Genomic DNA, 24,271 nt, shown 5'->3' with positions numbered 1-24,271 from the left:
AATTGGCCACTTTCACCCCCCCAAACTTGTTTGTGATTACAAATCTAAAAAACATATCAAACATCTTTACTCCCATATGAAGCTAGAACAATCGGAGATTTTCAGGACACGCTGGCATGAAATCGCGCCTTTATTATTTGTCAACTACTCAATAAACACTCTCCGTTGACCTGGCTTTCTAATTTCAGATTCACCGTTTCTTAGTTTTTGCAGGTGTTTTGAAAATATATCCATCCTCAACACAGTTGTTTGTAAGTTTATATAGGCCTTCACATAAATTGCATTTAATAGATGGTCATAGACAGTCAAAGAACTGTCAGTGACATGCTGAATCAAACCCACCACAACCTTACTTACCTCACTCCAATTCCATTGCATTACACTGAGCCATTAGTATGTCCCGTTTAGCCTTGTGTGGGGAATGGCCCGACGCTCCGAACCTGGACAAATGCTCTGTCTAAACGCAAATACCGTTTCGGAAACATTTGGAATTTAACTTTCATATAATAGAGAAATATTTTATTATATCCAAAAGATACACTTACTGTACGCAGTTTAGGACAGTTGCACCCAGTTGTATTTTGAGAAATACATGCGATCCATTCGGAAATGTGGAATGGAATGGACCAATGGAAATGAGAGCGCGAGGTGAGAGGATGTGTGGTTGCGGAGGTGGTGTGAAAACAGCCAGTTGCAACTTTGCAAAACTGCTCACAGTAAGTGTATATTTTGTATTTAATAATAATAAAATTGAAAGAATATTTCTCGCGTACATGAAAATTAAGTTCCAAAGGTTTATAAAACCGTATTGCTAGAAGGATTAATAACGTTTCTCAACATTAAAACATAGTGTTGGGATTGTAGTCATTGATCCAGCTGTTGTCCATACATTCAATTGAGAACTCAAGGGCTGGGTACACTGTAACCAAATATTGTTAAGTAACTGGTTCCACAGACTTTTTTTGTTTGTTGGTTTTCTCAACTTTTCATTTTTCATTTTCCAACATGAGAAAACGTAGACAAAAATTCAGTCAACTTAAAATGTGTTTCCTCAATTTTGTCTCATATGTGTGAACTAGAAAAGTATTATTTTACCAACAGAAAGAGGCTGTGGAAATAACTACAGGCACAGTGTTTTTAATGTATATATCTGACAGCTGATTACATTGTGCATGTTCATTTAAACAGTAATTGGTATTCAAACTCACAACCTCTTGATTCACAGCATACCAATTTTCCTGCTATGCCACCACATCTGTGTCAATAACATATTTGACATACATGATTGCATTGTGCATGTTAATTTCTACAGTAATCAGTATTCACCTGGGATTTGAACTCCCAACCTCTTGGTTCATAGCGTTCCAAACTTCCTGCCACGATACCATGTCTGTGTCGTTAACGATTTCGACTGTATTTTAGGGGATGACTGCCTTTGTTCATTCCAAGATCCTAAAGATAGTTTTAATCTATCTGGCTCGTCATTTTTCTTTTATCTACAATTTAGGTCTGCCGTTAGGGCTCATGGTGTTCCTTGGCAGTCAGCTTTGACGCTACATCCTATGCCATTTTTTTTTAGTTTAAGATCGAAACAAAGGGTTGCCAAAATGTATAATTTATTTACTATCAACTTCTTATGAAACCTCTTCCTCTCTATACTCAGTGGAATAGAGACCTTCCGGGTTTGGATCAATGTTTTATTTGCGACCCCGTGTAGTCTAATATTCAACAATCTTCTCGGTATCCTGATCACCAACGGATCCATTATAATTTTGTACACAGCATTTATCAAACTCCTCGTAAACTGTATCATATAAAACACTTTAATGATGCTTCCTGTACATTGTGCCATCTTAATGAACCTGGTGCCTTTATACACATAGTTTGGGAATGCCGTCTGGTATCTATATTCTTGGATTAAATAGCTTTGAATTTGGCCACTGTTGTCAGAAAATATTCCTGCATCTCCTTTTGTTTTACTTTGAAATTATGTATCTGTTTTTCATTTATCTCTATGTCAGAAGTGCATTCTTCTCGCTGGCCTAACGCCTGCAAAAAAAATGATTGCAGCACGATGGAAGCCTCAACACACTCTATCCGTTAATCGATCCTCACTTTTTTGAATGTAATTTATATGGAGCATTCAACTTCTCGCATTCATGGAGCTAAAAGAAGACAATGAACCAATGGCTTCTTGCCGCTAAAAATATTTCTTGATGTGTTGCTCTGTGTTTTATTTTGCTGCGCCACTCGGGAGCCATAAGCACCACCAACATTAGACACAGAAAAGTCTAAAATTGCTTAAATAAGTAAATCAAATCAATCAGATTAATTGATGATAATTGACACAGACATGGTGGCATAGCCGGAAAATCGGAATATTATGAACCAAGAAGTTGTGAGTTCAAATCCCAGGACATGTTGGATCATAAGGTATACATAAATTAACATGCACAGTCTGATCATGTAAGTCAACGTGTATCAAATATGCAAGTTGAAAACATTGTATGGTAAAAGTGCTGTGTGTGTAACTACACTGAACAAAAATATAAATGCACCAATTTCAAAGATTCTTTACAGTTCATATAAGGAAATCAATCAATTGAAATAAATTAATTAGGCCCTAATCTATTGATTTCACATGACTGGAAATACAGATCTACATCTGTTGTTCACAGATACCTTTTTTTAAAGTTAGGGAGTGGATCAGAAAACCAGCCAGCATCTGGTGTGACCACCATTTTGGCTGGGGTTGGCTGTCATTATAGATAAGAATTTGTTCTTAACTGACTTGCCTAGTTAAATCAAATAAAAAAGTAATATGTGGACTGACCAACGTTTTACACCAATGGGCGTGTTCTAATATCAAGGAAAGCTCACATTAAGAAACGCCCCGAATTGCGATCTGCAATTTCTTCATTTTGCACTTCTCCGCTGATTCGAGAAAATTGTAATGTGCGTGTGCTGTGCGTGATTACGTTCAATAAACGTAGTCATCATACGTTAACTGGCTAAACTTATTACGTTGCTTTTTGTGGAGGAAAACAGACGGGTGAGTTTAATATACAATTTCTCGCCATGCAGCTAATTTAGTTACATGTGTATGATTTATAATCAATGTAATATTTAACAATACAAGAGGCACATAATGACCGATAAATCTAACATGCGAAATGACAGTATCGGCTAAGAGAGAGACGTGACTAGCGCTGTATTTCTTTCTCGACTGAGACGGCAGGCTAACGTTAGCTAGCTATGTTGTCAATCCTAGGAACTTGGATACAACAGGTCTCATTGTTTTGATTCCTCCTGGGGGTGGGTAACGTTAGTTCAAATCAAAGTTAGCAGACTAGCTAACGTCAGTTTGTCGCCGTTTCAATGCGAATAACGACACCGAATATATCAAAATATAATTGCCGTAGCTAGCTAGCTACGTTAATGTTATGTAAAAGGAGTACGCTGTCGAGTTTTCTAGCTCGGAGATTAGCCAACGGTAGCTAGCTACCTTGCTGACGATGGCTTACCCTCGAAGAACAAAACACCTACTGTTCGCTAGCTATCTTCGTTTTTGGTAGGACTATATTACAATATTTTTTCTATGTGAAAAATGAACATGAAGTAAACTAAACTTTTTGGTCCTTTACTAACAAGCTGTATATAAAATAGTTAGCTGTAGCTTAGAAAATACATATTACACTGGATAATAAATAAATGTGTCACTGGATGACAACATAATGTTTTGTTTTCAACTTCTGTAGCTCAGTTGGTAGCATGGCGCTTGTAACGCCAGGGTAGTGGGTTCGATTCCCGGGACCACCCATACGTAGAATGTATGCACACATGACTGTAAGTCGCTTTGGATAAAAGCGTCTGCTAAATGGCATTTATTATTATTATTATTATTATTTTCCAAAATAATTGAAAGTTCCTTCGTTTTGTTTCCTTGCCACGATACTAACGAGTATCGCGATACAGGTATTGTCAGTTCGCTAGCTCACATACTGACCACACTGCTCGTGTGGTAAAATAAATGTAGACACATGTTATTAAATCATTTCATCCACACTGCTCGCGCAGGTCTGCGTGGACAGGTGCTAAAATATAATAATTGGTTATATTTATGATGCTCAAAAGTCCTGCCTCTCCCATCTCCTCATTGGTTTTTAGGAGCATATACCCACATTTTTTATTTTAGCTAGCTAAGCTTGCCCCATGTCATTGTTAACTAGCTAGGGTATCGGGACCCTGTTCCAGTCTTCTTTTCATGGTTTAGTTGAAAATAGTGTTTAAATTTAATTTTGGATAATCGACTATTGATATCATCATTCCCGTATTGTTTACTGTGTTTCCCGGAATCGGAAGTTCATCTATCAATTAAAAAAGCATTAAATCTAATAGCTATAACCTTTGTTTCCTTTTGGCAGTGAGACATTTTAAGAACCACCAATAAGCCTAATGCTACAGCGGCAACATTAGCAGATATTACAGTAAGTAGCTACTACAGAATCTCTGCCTGTCCTGTGTGTATCTAAACTGCCTTAACTTGTTCAGTGTATTGGTTGATTTTAATTTGACAACTGTGATGCTAGTAGTTCACATTAACATCCTTTTGTCTCAATAATGCCCCTCCCCCCAAAGCACTTCCTAAGGATGGCTAGCTGCGGTGAGGTTGACCACTCTGTGAGCTCGCTCCCATCCAGTAAGAAGGGGAGTGGTGACTCTGCCTGCTCTGGTTCCAGTGGCTCATCACCTGCCCTGCCTGTCCCAGAGTGTGCCATCTGCCTGCAGAGCTGTGTCCACCCTGTCCAGCTACCCTGCCGCCACGTCTTCTGTTTCCTGTGTGTGAAAGGGGCGTCCTGGCAGAGCAAGCGCTGTGCTCTCTGTAGACAGGAGGTTCCTGAGGACTTCCTGGAGCACCCCACTCTGCTGTCCCCCGAAGAGCTTAAGACCGGAGGGCGGGCTGCCGTAGGGGACAACGCATGGTACTATGAGGGGAGAAACGGCTGGTGGCAGTATGACGAGAGGACCAGCCGTGAGCTGGAGGACGCTTTCTCCAAGGGCAAGAAGACAGCTGAGATGCTGATAGCCGGGTTCCTGTACGTGGCCGACCTGGAGAACATGGTGCAGTACCGGCGCAATGAGCACGGCCGCCGCCGCAAGATAAAACGTGACGTTGTGGACATCCCCAAGAAAGGGGTGGCGGGCCTCCGTCTGGACACCGAGGGTAGCACGCAGGGGTCCGCTGCGGCAGGGAGAGGGAACTCTGCAGACGGGGCTGATACTTCAGCAGTCTCAGTGCAGCAGGCTGCAGCAGCTCCAGCTACCTCCACAGTCCTGTCTGCTCCTGCCAGGCCTCCCACCTCTCTGGGGGGCCAGCCTGGCAGCCCCACCAGCCCCTCCCTGGAAGACACCCTGGCCCTGCTCCACATCAGCCCCACAGATGCGCCGGAGAGGGCTGAAGTCGGGGAGGGAGAAGAGGAGGCCACCGCCACACCCTCCATGTCATCTGGTCCTAACACCTCTGTGGATGGGTCTGGGGACTGGAGTGATGAGGAGGAGGGGGATGGGGAGGCAGTGGAACCCCGGGAGCAGAGACTGCATTTGGGGGAGAGCCCAGAGGACAGGTCCCCCCCTGGGGCTGAGGCCTCCAGCAGCAGTGTGAGGTCGCGAAGGCCTGACGGCCAGTGTACTGAAGTGTGAGCTCAACTCATCATGATCCTCTGCACTGTAGCTAACATTCTCAGCTAACATAGGACTCTGAAACAGATTAAAACCGACACCTGCAAACAACTGTCTCAAAGCAAGGAGACACTCCCATTATATTAGACTTTTAAAGATTAAAATTACCCCCTGAAAATTAGTTATAGTCCAAAATACTGGTGGGCCTTAGGAGCAGTCTTTCCCCATACAACTTGTTAGTTGAGCGTTGAATTGTTGTTTCGTGTAAGTTGTTGGGATGTTTGAACGGCCTCGTGCCTGCAGACAGTATGTGATGCAGCCGTGTTGAAAGATGGAGACTTATTATTTTCAGAGACATGCATTTAACTGAATCAGGTAGCAGCCTCTTATCAGCTAATCAAGTTGTTTTGATCAGATCAGTGGTTGTTTTCCCCTCTCTGCAGCAGATTTGTGTGTTGAGTTCTAGGCTGCTCCAAAGTGATTAACACCATGCGTCATGACCTCTGATCAAAAAGGTTAGTAGACAACATTTTCATTTGTGTTTCAAAAGCGAAGCATGTTCATAGTGTTCAGTTGCTGATTATTCATCTGAAATGCTAGTCTGTTTCATAATGTGTGCATGTGTTTTAAGAGAGGGGTTGGATTCTTAAACACTACTGGTGAAGAGGACTGATGTTTTTGATTTTAGTTTAACTGTTTTTTCTTTGTTTTCCTATGGTTGTAAATTCTATTGTGTGATTACTAAGACAGTAAGAGAAGAGCAACGGTTGCTAGGTGGCTTGCTGGCTGTCTCCTGCAAAACATTTGAAGTTTTAAATTGTATTGTTTTTATATTTCTTACCAGCTGACTGTCATTGTCATCTGTTGAGCTCAATTTTACTATCATTATAATAACCTTTACTTTCTGTAATGATTTTTGGTTTGTAATCTTTTACATAGTATGTGATTTTAAATAAAAATGTGTGTATTCATCATCCCAAAATGTTGATTGGAAGTATTGTTTTTTGATGAAAGCAAAAGGCGAGCTGATCACATGCCAACACAACTAGCGACGTCATGCAAGAAATAAGATGTCTTGTATCAAATCTGGTCACAATGTATTTTTTTGCCCTGATATTTCTCATGTGACAACTCTACACTATATAAACAACTATGTGGACACCCCTTAAAATTTGTGGATTTCGGACACAACAGTTGCATAAAATCGGGTACACAGGCATGCGTTCTCCATAGACAAACATTGTCAGTAGAATCGCCTTACTGAACAGCTCAGTGACTTTTAACGTGGCACCGTCATAGGATGCCACCTTTCCAACAAGTCAGTTGGTCAAATGTCTACCCTGCTAGAGCTGCCCAGGTCAACTATAAGTGCTGTTATTGTGAAGTGGAAACGTATAGGAGCAACAGCGGCTCAGCCACGAAGTGGTAGGCCACACAAGCTCACGGAACGGGACCACTGAAGTGTGTAAAAATCCTCTGTCCTAGGTTGCAACACTCACTACTGAGTCCCAAACTGCCTCTGGAAGCAATGTCAGCGCAATAACTATTAGTTGGGAGCTTCATTAAATGGGTTTCCATGGCTGATCAGCGGCACACAAGCCTTCGATCAGTTTGGGGAAGACCATTTCCTGTTTCAGCATGACAATGCCCCCGTGCACAAGGCGAAGTCCGTACAGAAATGGTTTGTTGATCAGTGTGGAATAACTTGACTGGCCTGCACAGAGCCCTGACTTCAACTCCATCAAACACCTTTGGGAGGAATTGGAACGCTGACTGCGAGCCAGGGCTATTCGCCCAACCTCACTAATGCTCTTGTGGCTGAATGGAAGCAAGTCCTGCAGCAATGTTCCAACATATAGTGAAACCCTTCCCAGAAGAGTGGAGGCTGTTATAGCAGCAAAGGGGGGACCAACTCCATATTAATGTCCATGGTTTTTGAATGAGATGTTTGACAAGCAGGTGTCCACATACTTTTGGTCATGTAGTGTACCTCACCACTTGCTAATGCCATGCACCCGCTGCTCCTGCCCTGCACAGGTCCACTTGGTGCAGTGTAGCGTACCTACTTCAACAGACAGGTTCCAACCCTCTCTGAATTCATCTCACACCCTGGTTTGATATTCTGATCACAGTGTATCTGTAAGCAACACCAAAGCCTGGTGTTTGTCCGGGAAACACATGACCGTTGTAAAGGGACGGGAGAGGAAGACAAAAGGCCTGGCGGGCTGCATCCAAAATTGCTCCCTATTTAGTGCACTACCTTTGACCAGGGCCCACTATGTAGGGAATAGGGTGCCATTTGGGACATACCCCTGGTGGTGTGTTATCCAGGGACCAGAGACCTGCCAGCCAGGTTCACACCATAGTGAAGCTTGATCTATCAGGGAGGGGAAAAGGAGCGACTGACTCAAGCCTAGATCTATGCAGCAGGACAAACACAGAATGTTTCATTGTTAGATTATTCAGAATTCACATGAATCTCCTACCCTGGTTGAAAAAGAACACACCATCGGCATTGTACATTTATTGGAACAGCAGGACAGATGAATTCTTCCTCTGGCCTGCAAATAGTTATCAGAGACTGATAAAGTAGTGGGGCATCAACTGTAGTTGGTAGAGAGTTGTGTGGTATTGAGGTCCCTTGATGAATTTATAGATAGGTCTGTATGACCTAGTCTCTTAACTGGAGAATGATAACTCCCAACTGTAGTGGGCTGGATAGAGAATCCTCTTCTTGTTATTCTCACTATCTCTGTGTGTGTGCTATTGTTCGGCTCAGTCTTGGGGGTGTGGTTGGAAATTGCAGCAGTAAGACCACTATGTTTGCTTCTAATGTTTTATACAAAAACCTTGTTGGGTTCAATCCTAATCTAACTGATGATTTGATCTTTCGATCTTTGTGACACATTTTGGTGTTCCACAAAGTACAATACAAGCAAGATCAACAGGGATTTTATTCACAACAGCAATAGAAAGTATTTAGCTTGAAATACAAGTAATTTTACTTTGATTTGTCATTATAAAATGTACTGTATCTTATATACGAGTTATATTTGTATCTATAAATTGCAGTTATCTGCCAAATAACATTTTACTTTTAAAAATAAACACATTTTGATACCTGAATGTAGCAAAGATATACAGTATTTTTGGCTTCACTTAAATGCATAGTTTTGTTCAGAATATAAATAGCAGTTACTGTAGAAAATATTCCATATTATATTTCAGTAGCTTGTTGAAATAGCTTAAAGTTATCCCTTGAAGTTGAGTAATGCTCTTGCACCGCAGGTCAGTTGAGGACGAACAGATAAACAATGTCTTTGTCCTTCATTTGGGTCCAAGCTGATTTTTCTTTTTTCATTTGTGTCCAAGCTGATTCTCAAGGGTCTCCATCCTTTTTGACACAACCTCAAGTATTTACACATTAAGGAAGTTATTGATTTTAAACTCAACACATTTTTAAAGATATTCTGTGCATCCTAAATGGCAGCCTATTTCCTTTATAGTGAACTACGTTTGACCAGGGCTGATAGGCCTATTTCCTTTATAGTGAACTACGTTTGACCAGGGCTGATAAGCCTGTAGCCTATTTCCTTTATAGTGAACTACGTTTGACCAGGGCTGATAGGCCTGTAGCCTATTTCCTTTATAGTGAACTACGTTTGACCAGGGCTGATAGGCCTGTAGCCTATTTCCTTTATAGTGAACTACGTTTGACCAGGGCTGATAGGCCTGTAGCCTATTTCCTTTATAGTGAACTACGTTTGACCAGGGCTGATAGGCCTGTAGCCTATTTCCTTTATAGTGAACTACGTTTGACCAGGGCTGATAGGCCTGTAGCCTATTTCCTTTATAGTGAACTACGTTTGACCAGGGCTGATAGGCCTCTAGCCTATTTCCTTTATAGTGAACTACGTTTGACCAGGGCTGATAGGTCTCTTGCCTATTTCCTTTATAGCGAACTACGTTTGACCAGGGCTGATAGGCCTCTAGCCTATTTCCTTTATAGTGAACTACGTTTGACCAGGGCTGATAGGCCTCTAGCCTATTTCCTTTATAGTGAACTACGTTTGACCAGGGCTGATAGGACTCTAGCCAAAAGTAGCACACTATACAGGTAAAAGGGTACCATTTGGAAAGCATTCACCTTATCTAAAGTATGTACACCACCACAGGGCTGTAAAGGATATTATTCTGGGTCAGTCTCCTAAGCTGTTCGTTGACCTGCCTCTGGAAGAGCATCACATTCTCACACTTACACATATCTTGAGGGGAGGGTTTCTCTGTTCACAGACAGACACAGCATGGATTGTCTTTTAGGAATAGACTGACACAGATCAAGTGCAATACAATTATTAATTCCCAGAGCCTCACAATATACTGTACAATGATAGGCCCCCAATGGTATGGTTTCTGTTGTACTTCATAAAAACACCTGCAGGTGGCAGAGATGTACAGCATTTTCCCTCTGAACATAAAGTCCTTACCCGCTCCTCAATAAATATTTCCTGAAATGCAGTGCATGAGAGAAAATCGATCTAACACACATTATATACTGGGTGGTACGAGCCCTGAATACTGATTGGCTGACAGCCGTGTGATAATAGCAATAAGGCACCTCGGGGGTTTATGGTTTTTTGTCAATATACCACGGCCTAGGGCTGTACACAGGCACTCTGCGTTGCGCCGTGCATAAGAACAGCCCTTAGCCGTGGTATATTAGCCATATACCACACCCCCCCAGACCTTATTGCTTAAGTATAAATCATGATATGGAAGTCTAAGCACCACCTTCATAAACAATCTGATTAGTTTTAAGACTTTAGATGGGTTTTGGGGCATTTTTGATTCAGTATTTGTATTTATAGAATTCAAAATGTATTCAAGATGAGAGGATTCGTGCACTGTGCAGGAAAGTGTGAGAAATAATGAATAATGTGTAGCTGTGATGGATCTTTAATAAGAAAGTTATTTTAGAGTGTGTTTTATGCATCGGGTACCTTTACATATCCGTGACTTCAATTTGTCTGTAATTTCTCCCATGTTGCTAAAATCTTCAGCATAGTACAAATGCTTATCATCTGGCTCGGAAGCAATTTCCCTGAGCTCCTCTTCGATGGCTTTACCAACACCAAGTGCATATATCGTGATACCTGGGGACAGTGAAGCAGGTCAGAAGGAAGTGGATGAATGACTCCTTTAAGAGAAGATGGTACTCTATTAAAGGCTCTTTAAATGGCTCTGCAATCAGATCAAGTTAAGCAAACACAACGTAAAGAAACCGTACCAGCATCCTTTGCCTTAGTGGCCCATTTCGACACATCATCCTGGGATCGTCCGTCGGTGAACACGATGCTGACCCGTGGTATGTCGGGCCTGGCCCCCTCCTTGGCAGAGAAGCTGTATTCAAACATGTGACGCAGGGCAGCACCCGTCATGGATCCTTTTCCCATGTACTGCATCCGCAATACGGCCCTGTTGATGTCCCGGCCTGAGGTATACTGACCCAGGATGAACTCTGTGCGGACCTTACTGGAGTACTGCAGCAGCCCCACATGGGTGCCCGTGCCGGACACGTCCAGAGAGTCCACAATGCCGTTCACAAACTGCTTGACCAGCTCAAAGTTGGCCGGTCCCAGGCTCTTAGAGCCGTCAATTACAAATACCAGATCCATCACTCCATCTCCACACACTGCCTCTGCCATAGTAGAGACAAATAGTGTTGAGTCAAGTCACGACTCCCCAAATCAACTATATCATGGCAAGACAGCAGCAGAAAGTACTAGCCTACATTACTTAAATGAGGTCGCTGATAGGCTAATAACTGGCTCATTCTACAATAATGGCCCAACATTATGAAGACCTATGTGCAGGTCAGGGGCACAACTTTGGTTTTAGAAGTGGCGGGGACATATTTTTCTTTTACATTTTTTTAATCCATTCCGATAATCACTCCCAACAGCCTACGCGTCCGCATGGTCCTAAAGCACACAGTTGCCTCGTTTTGTATCACATTCCAATGACAAAACTGGGGGTGGGAACAAAAATGCAATTTCAGAATGTGGGGGGGACATGTCCCCCCATTCCCCAGTGAAAGTTGCACCCCTGGTTCAGGTCATATTGAAATAGTATAAGGATAATTCTCATTAATAATGGAAATGTGTGTTCTCTACTCCAGGCTTCATGGTTCCACAGTCATTTCAATGCAACATTGGGTAATAATGTGCATGAATATCCATCTATCTACCTATCGAGAACTACTCTTTCTTCCTTCACGACATCTCCCTGTCACTGTCAAACGGTATGGAATATTCCTCTTAATCCAGGAAAATAACACCCTGGACTAGAGGGAGCATCAGGATTAACCATGACCTCATAATCACACTCATCCAAATTATGTAACATATAAATACCAGGATGGAAAAACACTCAGTCATAGTCAGACCCATTACAAAAGAGGCAATTAGGTGTATATTTGAAGGCAGTCCAACTTCCCTCAGTCACATACGCATTAATGCGTAACATTCATTCTAACATACCAATTCAAAGGGATGTGAATCCATTGGGCCAAAACAGCATTATGCATAGAGAAGATCCTCTTATTACTGTGCAATGTCCAAAAGATCTGTTACCACACAGCTGATAGGAAGACATGGAAGCAGGCCATTGACTTACTCTGGCAGGTTCTGTTATCAGGTCTGAGTTTGTAGCCTTCTCGACATAGACACACAAATGAATCTTCAGTGTTCACACAGTCATGCTCACACCCATGGTTACCAAGGGAACATGGATCAAGCCCTGCAGTAAGTAAAAGTGATCAGACCCAGTTGTTGAGGTCAATAAGCAAGACCTGCTAGTATGTTGAAATCTAAGTCAAAAATGGAATACAAGTTATATTTCTGTGTATTAGGTGAGACTGAGAGCATACACTATTCTAGTGTGAAGCAGGTAAGACTTACTTTTGCAGGCTTTATTATCAGGTCTGAGTATATAGCCTTCATGGCATTTACAGAAAAATACATCTTCAGTGTTCACACACTCATGTTCACACCCGTGGTCGCCAAGAACACAGTGGTCAATCTCTGAGAGGTGTTAGTCACATCGGGTACAGAGATAGAAACAAGGCAGGGGAGAGAAAGGGACAATGCATGCTAATATTCTTTCAGGGAATTAACACTTTACACTGTTATATAGAAATATAACAGTGACTCACATATTCACTACATTCAACAAATAAATGCATTACAAATGTTTTCCTCAACACTGCCCGCGCAGTGAGCACAGCACCCTGTTGCTGAGTCCTCCAGTGACTGATATTTTGAATGAACAGTTTACGATTGCTTTATTTGTTAGATTTAATATATTTGAAACCATTTTTAGAGGTGTACTGGCACTGCCATCTCAGGAGGGGGAGGTTGAGTACAGTGTTGTTAATAGCACAGTTACACAGTTCATATAACCAGAGGAGTGATGAACTTACTGCTGCATGTCTTGCCATCGTGGTTGAGAACATAGCCCCTCGTGCATCTACAGACGTAGGACTCAGGAGAGCTGACACAGTCATGCTGACAGCCATGATTCCCCAGTTCACAGTAATCTATTCCTGGGGGGGGAAAGGTTTAGACACACATAGATTGGCTTGAATTCATACATTATTGTCAGGATGTTAACAAGAGATAAAGGAGGGAATAGGTGCTTTTCATTTGGAATTGTATTTTTTCCTGTAACACCAGTTATTTCTTTTAAGCACTTACCGTTTTGATGAACCCACAGGGTGCTTTCTGAAGTTAACTAAAATGTTTATTGTGCAATTTGCATCGGAACATACATTCTTAGAAAAAAAGGTGCTATCTAGAACCAGAAAGGGTTGTTCGGCTGTCCCCATAGGAGAACCCTTTGAAGAACCCCTTTTGGGTTCCATGTAGAAACCTTTCCACAGATGGAACCCTGGCTGTGTTATGATCTCTTTGTATTCTAACACCCTGGACACACTCCCCCATATTTCAGCAGCCAGTGAGATGATTCAAAAAGCACACTTCCTCTTGGAGATCTCCCCTATGCTACTCTGAAGTCTGAAGTTCCACTAGAGAACTAGGGGCACGTCCAAATGTGGGTGGACTTGGACCTCCGTCTGGCAACAAGATAGACCAAATACTGTATTAGAGTTGGACTGATTTGGGACATTCATCCCTTCAACTGCTTAAAGAACTGATTGTGAACACTACAATAGTCAAGCATAGTTGCATCACTGAGCCAGTCCATGGACTGAAATGTAACCCAAAACAAATGATTTATTGCTTTCAGTATAATAGACCATCAGATTTGAGCAATGAAAGGACAGATGGAAATCTGGAATTCAGGTTAACCTTCACAAGCAGATAAATTACTTTTTTTCAGAGTAAATTCATAGTTTTTTCTATGCTGTAAAAGAATGTAAAATAAATGAATGAACAAACGAAAGAGGAAAAACTAAGAATCTCACTTCGGCACGTCCTCTTGTCCTCGTTGAGTTCATACCCAAGCCGGCAGCGACACTCGTAGCCAAGTACCCCTGGTACCTTGGCACAGATGTGGGCACAGCCATGGTCCACCACATCACACGGGTCTTCCACTACAGAACCAGGAGGACCACAACATAACATAACATAACCCTTACCCTATGCCTCTGCTACTGCTCCTGCTATCTCACCAGCCCTAGCACTGCACCGTCCCACAGGCAAACCCTAACCCAGCCAGCTAGGCCCCACTGATTCTGATTTACACCACTGACTTTATTCCTTGTTCCCCTCTAGTGAATTTGTCTGTCCAAAAGCAACATATTGTCCATGTTCTTAGTCAAATGATGTGGTCAAGCCTGTTATAATAGAGTTGAGCACAGTCGACTTAGTTGCTCACTCACCGTGGCAGGTCTTGCCATCAGAGTTAAGGGTGTAACCTTTTCTACACCGGCACATGTAGGAGGCTGGGGTGCTCACACAGAGGTGATCACACTGATTGTCCATCACAGAGCACAGATCTGTACCACACACACACACACACACACACACACACACACACACACACACACACACACACACACACACACACCCTTAGAATCTCCATCAATATAATGAATAAAGCACATGAGTGTGTTGAGAGATGAACAGAGAGAAAACACCTCCACACAGATTGGACTGGAAGACGGAGGTGAGGGTCTCTATCTGGCTGAAGTTGGCCACCAGGTACACATGCTCCGAGTGGGGCTCACTCCCGATGACCCGCAGCGTGTTCATATCCACCCTGCCCACTCCGATGGCGAATATCTGGATGCCCGCCTGCCGGGCCTGTGCTGCCACCTCCTCCACTGTGTCCTGGGGGCGCCCATCCGTTATGATCATGGCGATGCGGGGGATGTGCATGTCGGCGGGTCGGGCGCCCTCTGGCTCGGTGAAGGCTGTCTCCATGGTGTACTGGATAGCCAGGCCGGTCATGGTGCCGGTGGCCAGGTGGTCCATGGCCTTCACCGCCCGCTCCACATCTGCCTTGAATACAACAGTTCTGTGTTTGTTAATGTGGGTGGATTCGTTTTTTGGGGATTCTTGTTACAGAATGTTTCTGAGCAACAGTACTTGGAAAACCAAATAAACATATTGTAAAAAGAATAGAACAGTACTGAATAGTCCATCTGTTTCTTCTGCTCCCAGTCTCACCACACGGCACACATTTGGGAGGAAGGAAGTTCAGGCCATTGCAACATCCCTGTGGGTAGAAGCACTTTGCTCAAGGGCACAACAGCTATTCAGCTAAGTGCATCGTGAGAGAGAACCTGTTCTCTAGGCTACCTTGTTGCTGTTGGTGTCGAGAGAGAACTTGTTACCCAAACTATATTCTTAGGGGGGGGGGGGGATGGTTTCAGAAAGGTTCTTCAGCTGTCCCCATAGGAGAACCCTTTTTGGTTCCTAGTAAAAAACTATTTTTGTCTCAATGTAGAACCATTTTGGGTTCCATGTTGAACCCTCTGTGGAAAGGGTTTTATATGGAACCCAAAATGGTTCTACTTGGAGCCAGAAAGGGTTTTACCTGGAACCAAAAAGGGACAGCCGTAGAACCCTTTTGGAACCCTTTTCTTCTAAGAGTGTAGTTTGTAGAGAAAGGGTTCTTCAAAGGCTTCTTCTATGGGAACAGCTGAAGAACCCTTTTGGGTTCCAGATAGCACCTTGTTTTCTAAGAGTGTACCTTGCTGCTGTAGGTGTTGAGGGAGAACTCGTTCTGCACCACGCTGCCGTACTGCAGCAGCCCGACGCGCGTCGCCTCCAGCCCCACGTCCAGGAAGGCCAGGATGTTGGTGATGAAGATCTTGACCTTCTCGTAGTCGCTGGGACGCACGCTGCGGGAGCTATCGATGATGAACACAAAATCCAGGGGCTTCCCTTTACACAGGCTCTCTGGGGAAAGACACAGGCATTACTGGAGGTACAGTAGGCCAGGCATACTATTTGTGATAGTTACACAGGCTCTCTGGGGAAAGACACAGACATTACTGGAGGTACAGTAGGCCAGGCATACTTTATGCCATAATTACACAGGCATTACTGGAGCTACAGTAGGCCAGGCATACTATATGTGATAATTACACAGGCTCTATGGGGGAGAACACAAATAAAGCCTTAATGGAAGTATTGTACTGTATATAGGCTTACTGTAACTCTAGTATAGTATTTACAGGGGGAGAACACAAATAAAGCCTTAATGGAAGTATTGTACTGTATATAGGCTTACTGTAACTCTAATATAGTATTTACAGGGGGAGAACACAAAGAAAGCCTTAATGGAAGTATTGCACTGTATATAGGCTTACTGTAACTCTAATATAGTATTTACAGGGGGAGAACAAAGAAAGCCTTAATGGAAGTATTGTACTGTATATAGGCTTACTGTAACTCTAATATAGTATTTACAGGGGGAGAACACAAAGAAAGCCTTAATGAAAGTATTGTACTGTATATAGGCTTACTGTAACTCTAGTATAGTATTTACAGGGGGAGAACACAAAGAAAGCCTTAATGGAAGTATTGTACTGTATATAGGCTTACTGTAACTAGTATAGTATTTACAGGGGGAGAACACAAAGAACGCCTTAATGGAAGTATTGTACTGTATATAGGCTTACTGTAACTCTAATATAGTATTTACAGGGGCTCTCTGAGGAACATACAGTAATCTGACTGGAAGTATTCTTACTATACGGTATATAACTGATATTTACATGGGCTCTCTGTATGAAGAAACCATACATTTCTGGGTACAGACGGGGTCTTACTTAAAGTACTGTAGTACATAATTCTGACACTGTCTGGTTGATTCTTTCTTTTTGAGTTTGGACAGTGATTATTACTTTGTGTGCTCAGTTAGTCAGCCTGAGAGCAGGGGAAAGATTCTGAGTTCTCTAGTCTCCAGTAATCATCTGTAAATCAATCAACACTAAACTAAGCCTGGGAAAAGACAAGAAGAAAAACCTCTACATGCTCCATATATCCCTCTAGAGAGGACCAGTTCCCCTGGTCAGACATTTATTTTACTTGATCTTTACTGTAAGGGGAAATACAGACCAATTAAAATATACATACTGTACTTATGCACACACATATGGTCTGTATATTCCATCATATTGTACTGTATGTTCCATTATATTGTAATCTATATTCCATTATATTCTACTCTATATTCCATTATATTGTACTGTATGTTCCATTATCTTGTACTGTATATTCCATTATATTGTACTGTATATTCCCTTATATTGTACACTATATTCCATTATATTGTACTGTATATTCCATTATATTGTACTGTATATTCCATTATATTGTACTGTATATCCCATTATATTGTACTGTATATCCCATTATATTGTACTGTATATCCCATTGTACTGTATATCCCATTATATTGTACTGTATATCCCATTATATTGTACTGTATATTCCATCATATTGTAATCTATATTCCATCATATTGTACTGTATGTTCCATTATATTGTAATCTATATTCCATTATATTGTACTCTATATTCCATTATATTGTACTGTATATCCCATTATATTGTACTGTATATTCCATCATATTGTACTCTATATTCCATTATATTGTACTGTATATTCCATTATATTGTACCGTATGTCCCATTACATTGTATCGTATGTCCCATTATATTGTACTGTATATTCCATTATATTGTACTGTATATTCCATTATATTGTGCTATATGTCCCATTATATTGTACTATATGTCCCATTATTTTGTGCTATATGTCCCATTATATTGTACTGTATATTCCATTATATTGTGCTGTATGTCCCATTATATTGTACTATATGTCCCATTATTTTGTGCTATATGTCCCATTATATTGTACTATATGTCCCATTATATTGTACTATATGTCCCATTATTTTTGCTATATGTCCCATTATATTGTACTATATGTCCCATTATATTGTACTTTATGTCCCATTATTTTTTGCTATATGTCCCATTATATTGTACTATATGTCCCATTATTTTTTGCTATATGTCCCATTATTTTGTACTGTATATTCCATTATATTGTACTATATGTCCCATTATTTTGTGCTATATGTCCCATTATATTGTACTGTATATTCCATTATATTGTACTATATGTCCCATTATATTGTGCTATATGTCCCATTATATTGTACTGTATATTCCATTATATTGTACTATATGTCCCATTATTTTGTGCTATATGTCCCATTATATTGTACTGTATATTCCATTATATTGTACTATATGTCCCATTATATTGTGCTATATGTCCCATTATATTGTGCTATATGTCCCATTATATTGTACTGTATATTCCATTATATTGTACTATATGTCCCATTATATTGTGCTATATGTCCCATTATATTGTACTGTATATTCCATTATATTGTACTATATGTCCCATTATATTGTGCTATATGTCCCATTATATTGTGCTATATGTCCCATTATATTGTACTGTATATTCCATTATATTGTACTATATGTTCCATTATATTGTGCTATATGTCCCATTATATTGTACTGTATGTTACATTATATTGTACTATATGTCCCATTATATTGTACTGTATGTCCCATTATATTTTACTACATGTGCCATTATATTGTACTGTATGTCCCATTATATTGTACTATATGTCCCATTATGTTGTACTGTATATTCCATTATATTGTACTATATGTCCCATTATATTGTACTGTATATTCCATTATATTGTACTATATGTCCCATTATATTGTACTGTATATTCCATTATATTGTACTGTATATCCCATTATATTGTACTATATGTCCCATTATATTGTACTATATGTCCCAGTATATTGTACTGTATGTCCCATTATATTGTACTATATGTCCCATTATTTTGTGCTATATGTCCCATTATATTGTACTGTATGTCCCATTATATTGTACTATATGTCCCAGTATATTGTACTGTATGTCCCATTATATTGTACTATATGTCCCATTATTTTGTGCTATATATCCCATTATATTGTACTGTATGTTTGTGTCCGATGTCAACAACTACAGACCAGTATCCCTTCTTTCTTTTCTCTCCAAAACTCTTGAACGTGCCGTCCTTGGCCAGCTCTCCCGCTATCTCTCTCAGAATGACCTTCTCGATCCAAATCAGTCAGGTTTCAAGACTAGTCATTCAACTGAGACTGCTCTTCTCTGTATCACGGAGGCGCTCCGCACTGCTAAAGCTAACTCTCTCTCCTCTGCTCTCATCCTTCTAGACCTATCGGCTGCCTTCGATACTGTGAATCATCAGATCCTCCTCTCCACCCTCTCCGAGTTGGGCATCTCCGGCGCGGCCCACGCTTGGATTGCGTCCTACCTGACAGGTCGCTCCTACCAGGTGGCGTGGCGAGAATCTGTCTCCTCACCACGCGCTCTCACCACTGGTGTCCCCCAGGGCTCTGTTCTAGGCCCTCTCCTATTCTCGCTATACACCAAGTCACTTGGCTCTGTCATAACCTCACTTGGTCTCTCCTATCATTGCTATGCAGACGACACACAATTAATCTTCTCCTTTCCCCCTTCTGATGACCAGGTGGTGAATCGCATCTCTGCATGTCTGGCAGACATATCAGTGTGGATGACGGATCACCACCTCAAGCTGAACCTCGGCAAGACGGAGCTGCTCTTCCTCCCGGGGAAGGACTGCCCGTTCCATGATCTCGCCATCACGGTTGACAACTCCATTGTGTCCTCCTCCCAGAGCGCTAAGAACCTTGGCGTGATCCTGGACAACACCCTGTCATTCTCAACTAACATCAAGGCGGTGGCCCGTTCCTGTAGGTTCATGCTCTACAACATCCGCAGAGTACGACCCTGCCTCACACAGGAAGCGGCGCAGGTCCTAATCCAGGCACTTGTCATCTTCCGTCTGGATTACTGCAACTCGCTGTTGGCTGGGCTCCCTGCCTGTGCCATTAAACCCCTACAACTCATCCAGAACGCCGCTGCCCGTCTGGTGTTCAACCTTCCCAAGTTCTCTCACGTCACCCCGCTCCTCCGCTCTCTCCACTGGCTTCCAGTTGAAGCTCGCATCCGCTACAAGACCATGGTGCTTGCCTATGGAGCTGTGAGGGGAACGGCACCTCAGTACCTCCAGGCTCTGATCAGGCCCTACACCCAAACAAGGGCACTGCGTTCATCCACCTCTGGCCTGCTCGCCTCCCTACCACTGAGGAAGTACAGTTCCCGCTCAGCCCAGTCAAAACTGTTCGCTGCTCTGGCCCCCCAATGGTGGAACAAACTCCCTCGCGACGCCAGGACAGCGGAGTCAATCACCACCTTCCGGAGACACCTGAAACCCCACCTCTTTAAGGAATACCTAGGATAGGATAAAGTAATCCTTCTCACCCCCCCTTAAAAGATTTAGATGCACTATTGTAAAGTGGCTGTTCCACTGGATGTCATAAGGTGAATGCACCAATTTGTAAGTCGCTCTGGATAAGAGCGTCTGCTAAATGACTTAAATGTAAATGTAATGTATGTCCCATTATATTGCACTATATGTCCCATTATATTGTACTGTATTTTCCATTATATTCCATGCATTCCACTATATTCCATTGTATTTGTAATTGTATTTAATACTCTTCCTCGGGTCCAGCAACATGAAGGCAGTTATATACAATAAAAAATATTACAAGAAATTACATAACTCTTTACCCAATACATTTAGTGTGTTCCCTCAGGCCACTACTCCTCTATCACATATTTACAATACAACATCCATGTGTACATGTATGTAGAGTGCATGTCTTATCATGTGTGTCTATGCCTGTGCATGTCTGTTCACAGTGTATTTATATCTGTTTTTTAAATCTGATTCTACAGCTTGCATCAGTTACCTGATGTGGATAGACTCCCATGTAGACATGGCTCTATGTCGTACTGTGCACCTCCAATAGTCTGTTCTGCACTTGGGGATTGTGAAGAGACCTCTGGTGGCATGTCTTGTGGGGTATGCATGGGTGTCCGAGCTGTTTGCTAGTAGTTTAAACAGACAGCTCGTACATTCAGCTTGTCAACACTTCTTACAAAAACAAGTAGTGATGAAGTCAATCTCTCCTCCACTTTGAGCCATGAGAGATGTACATGCATATTGTTAATGTTAGCACCCAGTGTACATTTAAGGGCCAGCCATGCTGCCCTGTTCTGAGACTATTGTAATTTTCTGAGGTCCCTCTTTGTGGCACCTGGCCACACGACTGAACAGTAGTCCAGGTGTGACAAAACTAGAACCTGTAGGACCTGCCTTGTTGATAGTGTTGATTGTGACACAAACCACAGTATTTAGCCAGCACCACATTTCCTTTAGTACCAGTAATCTCTGCTGGTCTTACCCACTGAGTTGGACTGGATGGCCGAGTCGTTGCGTCCTCTGGACAGGACGGATGGTCTGGGACGGCGCCTGTCTCTGTGGTCCACTCGGACTGCATCACAGCAGAGCAGGCAAAAGAGCCCGAAGGCCAGAGTCCTCATCCTTGACCAAGGGGACCCACGGACAAATGGGTGGACAGACAGACAGCAGCTGGTAAAACAATTGCAGAGACAACCAACACAACCTCCAGTCCTGAGGATGAGTGCACATCAACAAACACAAACACTGCCAGTCACTGACAGGGAGACTGGGGATGGGATGTCAGTCAGACTCTAGAGGAATTATAAATAGGAAGTACTTTCACCTCCTGCCTGCCTGAAACCACAGCTTCAGATTTCACCTCATTAACCCAGAATGGTTGCCATGTCACAGCCGTACAGTACGATTAGCGCTGTGTCCCAAATGGCCCTCTATTGTCTATAATGGTCAAAAGTAGTGCACTTTATAGGGAAAACGGTGCCATTTAAGACGCAGCCTAGAGCTACAATGTATACAACACATTCCAGACCTAAGCTACCAGTGAGGGAGGTCCACAATCTAATATAAAAACATGCACCAGTTCCCTTCAGTTTATGAACTGAAATGTAACTGAGTGTCTTCCCATAGAGTTATTAATACATGGAACAAAACTCCACTCTGAGTTGAGATGTTACAGTGATTTAAAGTGGTCTATAATACACAGCAGACTGTTCCTTTGTCAGCCATCTGTTATTGCTCCCATTTAGACCGCTTCATACTGCTGCTACACACAACACTCAGGCAGCTGTTGACTGTACGGGCCATTCTGACAAACATACAGTAGTTGTGTTCCATGCCCATTCTAGAACACGTATACCTTTGTTCCATTTAACTAAGTCAGTTCGGAACAAATTCTTATTTACTATGACGGGCTACACCTGGCCAAACCCAGATGACGCTGGGACAATTGTGCACTGCCCTATGGGACTCCCAATCACAACCGGTTGTGATACAACCTGGATTCGAACCAGTGTATCTGTAGTGATGCCTTAGGGCCTGAGATGCAGTGCCTTAGACCGCTGTGCCACTCGGGAGCCTGAGTGACAAGCTGATTACACGGAGTTGTTCCTTAGTCTGTTCACAGGTTTGAGCTGCATAGGTGTACCAGACATGTTTATGACTATCAGTGACCAGAAGCAAGCAGGGTCACACACTCATGGAACATCCTGTTCAACTACCACAGCTGCACAAACATTAGGTAAGTGAAAAACAAGTGAAAACAAGAGCCAGGACATGCCAGAGATGGATACAACAGTTGTTACTATTACTCATTCAGTCTGTAATTGAAAATGAAGATGGACCATATACAAAAACATCAAAATTACAAACTACAGTATTTTTTTAAACATTTGTGTCATGGCCATATTGTACCTTGTCATCTTATGTTGAATCTCAATCAAACAGTCTAATGTGGAATCTGAATCATGTTTACTTCTATTTAAAAAACTAAATTGTCATCTTCGAGCTTAGATTCTGTGTGGTAAACACGACATCTGTCATGGGGTTTCATGCTGCAGTGTGACAACACTAACTATTGAAAATAACATCAAAATATCAAAAGTCTCCTTACCTTAATATCAAAATAAAGTTTTGTGAAAAGATCTGTCAGTAAATCTAAATGAAAGGTTGTAAAAAATAAGTAAAGCAGGAAAAGGAAATCCACCTGGTTGAGTGAGTCAAGCTGGTGACTTGTGGTCGTGCAGTCAGTCAGAGAATATGCAGATGTTCTTTCGCTTTCTCGCTCTCTCTCTCTATGCATTAGACTTGCCCCCTCTCCTCTGGGACTGACTGATTCTGTATTTACTCTTAGCTGCCTTACCTCAGTCTGGCTCTAACCTGGGGAGGGAAGCCTCCTATTGGAGGCATTTGGAGAAGAAAAAAAATCTATGGATCAAATCTTCATGTTTTCATACAGTAGGTTATCAGTTTAAACTATCATTTCAGTATGTGAATCACAATCAAGACATCTTCAACTGAGCCGACCATGCATTTTGGTAACCACATGATTTTCTTTGATCAGAAATAGTGACCAATAATCAAACAGATATCCCATCTATTGTTCTTACATCTGACAAACAGCAATGTGAAAAGGCGATAAGTGTGTCTACAACTCAACTGTACTGTACATTATTCAATGTAAATGACAAGCGTATTGGTTTTGCCAACTACTGTCCTGGTCCAATGGTGGTCCAAGCTACAGTGGAAGAAGGTTACTGTACCTGGAAGACATCTGGATGAACTCTCCACATTGAACAGAAGGAAACAGTAAGGCAGCAGTTTATGGAAAAGGGGTCTAAAGCAGTGCTTTCAGTGCTCTTAACGTCAATCATCCTGAAAATAGACTACCTGTCTTACAATGACAACATTATGGCCCTAACAGCTCTTAAAGTCAATGGCCAAATAGTTTCCAAGTTTCCTAGAGAATATCCGTTATTCAGGTTTATGAGGTAAGGAAAGGATCACAGAATTAGTGCCAGTCGAAGAAAGAACTAGGCCTTTTAGTCCTAGACTTTTCCCTGTGGTTGTCATCTCATAGGCCTAACAAGCAGTGATGTAATGTAACACAATAATACTATGGTGGATTTGTCTCAAACCACTTTTAAAAAACAGAAC

At 42.0% G+C, this 24,271-nt stretch overlaps 2 protein-coding genes across 7 annotated transcripts; one reads left to right on the top strand and one right to left on the bottom strand.

Annotated features, from left to right (window-relative positions):
• The first annotated feature begins 691 nt into the window (after positions 1-691).
• Positions 692-6,653, top strand: LOC118379583 (E3 ubiquitin-protein ligase rnf146). 5 transcript variants are annotated; one of them, XM_035766599.2, is made up of 3 exons: positions 692-716; positions 4,425-4,487; positions 4,639-6,653. In XM_035766599.2, exon 3 carries the CDS (start codon positions 4,651-4,653, stop codon positions 5,698-5,700), a length of 1,050 nt encoding a protein of 349 aa, XP_035622492.1. In that variant the 5' UTR covers positions 692-716; positions 4,425-4,487; positions 4,639-4,650; the 3' UTR covers positions 5,701-6,653. The 5 variants fall into 5 exon arrangements, with proteins under 5 accessions (XP_035622492.1, XP_035622489.1, XP_035622493.1 ...); XM_035766596.2 differs by lacking the exon at positions 692-716 and adding an exon at positions 2,948-3,052; XM_035766600.2 differs by lacking the exon at positions 692-716 and adding an exon at positions 3,060-3,288.
• A 1,962-nt stretch (positions 6,654-8,615) lies between these two features.
• Positions 8,616-23,414, bottom strand: LOC118379584 (matrilin-2-like). 2 transcript variants are annotated; one of them, XM_035766601.2, is made up of 13 exons: positions 23,229-23,414; positions 21,603-21,742; positions 15,895-16,103; positions 14,837-15,200; positions 14,579-14,695; positions 14,162-14,290; positions 13,160-13,282; positions 12,639-12,761; positions 12,355-12,477; positions 10,967-11,377; positions 10,680-10,832; positions 9,870-9,962; positions 8,616-9,092 (listed from the first exon to the last, which is right to left on the bottom strand). In XM_035766601.2, the coding sequence occupies exons 2-13, from the start codon at positions 21,739-21,741 to the stop codon at positions 9,037-9,039; spliced, it is 2,040 nt and encodes a 679-aa protein (XP_035622494.1). In that variant the 5' UTR covers position 21,742; positions 23,229-23,414; the 3' UTR covers positions 8,616-9,036. The 2 variants fall into 2 exon arrangements, with proteins under 2 accessions (XP_035622494.1, XP_035622496.1); XM_035766603.2 differs by lacking the exon at positions 14,579-14,695 and having other exon boundaries at positions 23,229-23,413.
• Between the last annotated feature and the right edge of the window lie 857 nt (positions 23,415-24,271).

Source organism: Oncorhynchus keta, chromosome 31 (genome assembly GCF_023373465.1).
Source record: "Oncorhynchus keta strain PuntledgeMale-10-30-2019 chromosome 31, Oket_V2, whole genome shotgun sequence".
In the NCBI taxonomy this organism is placed as follows: domain Eukaryota; kingdom Metazoa; phylum Chordata; class Actinopteri; order Salmoniformes; family Salmonidae; genus Oncorhynchus; species Oncorhynchus keta.
This window is presented reverse-complemented; position numbering and strand designations above follow the sequence as displayed.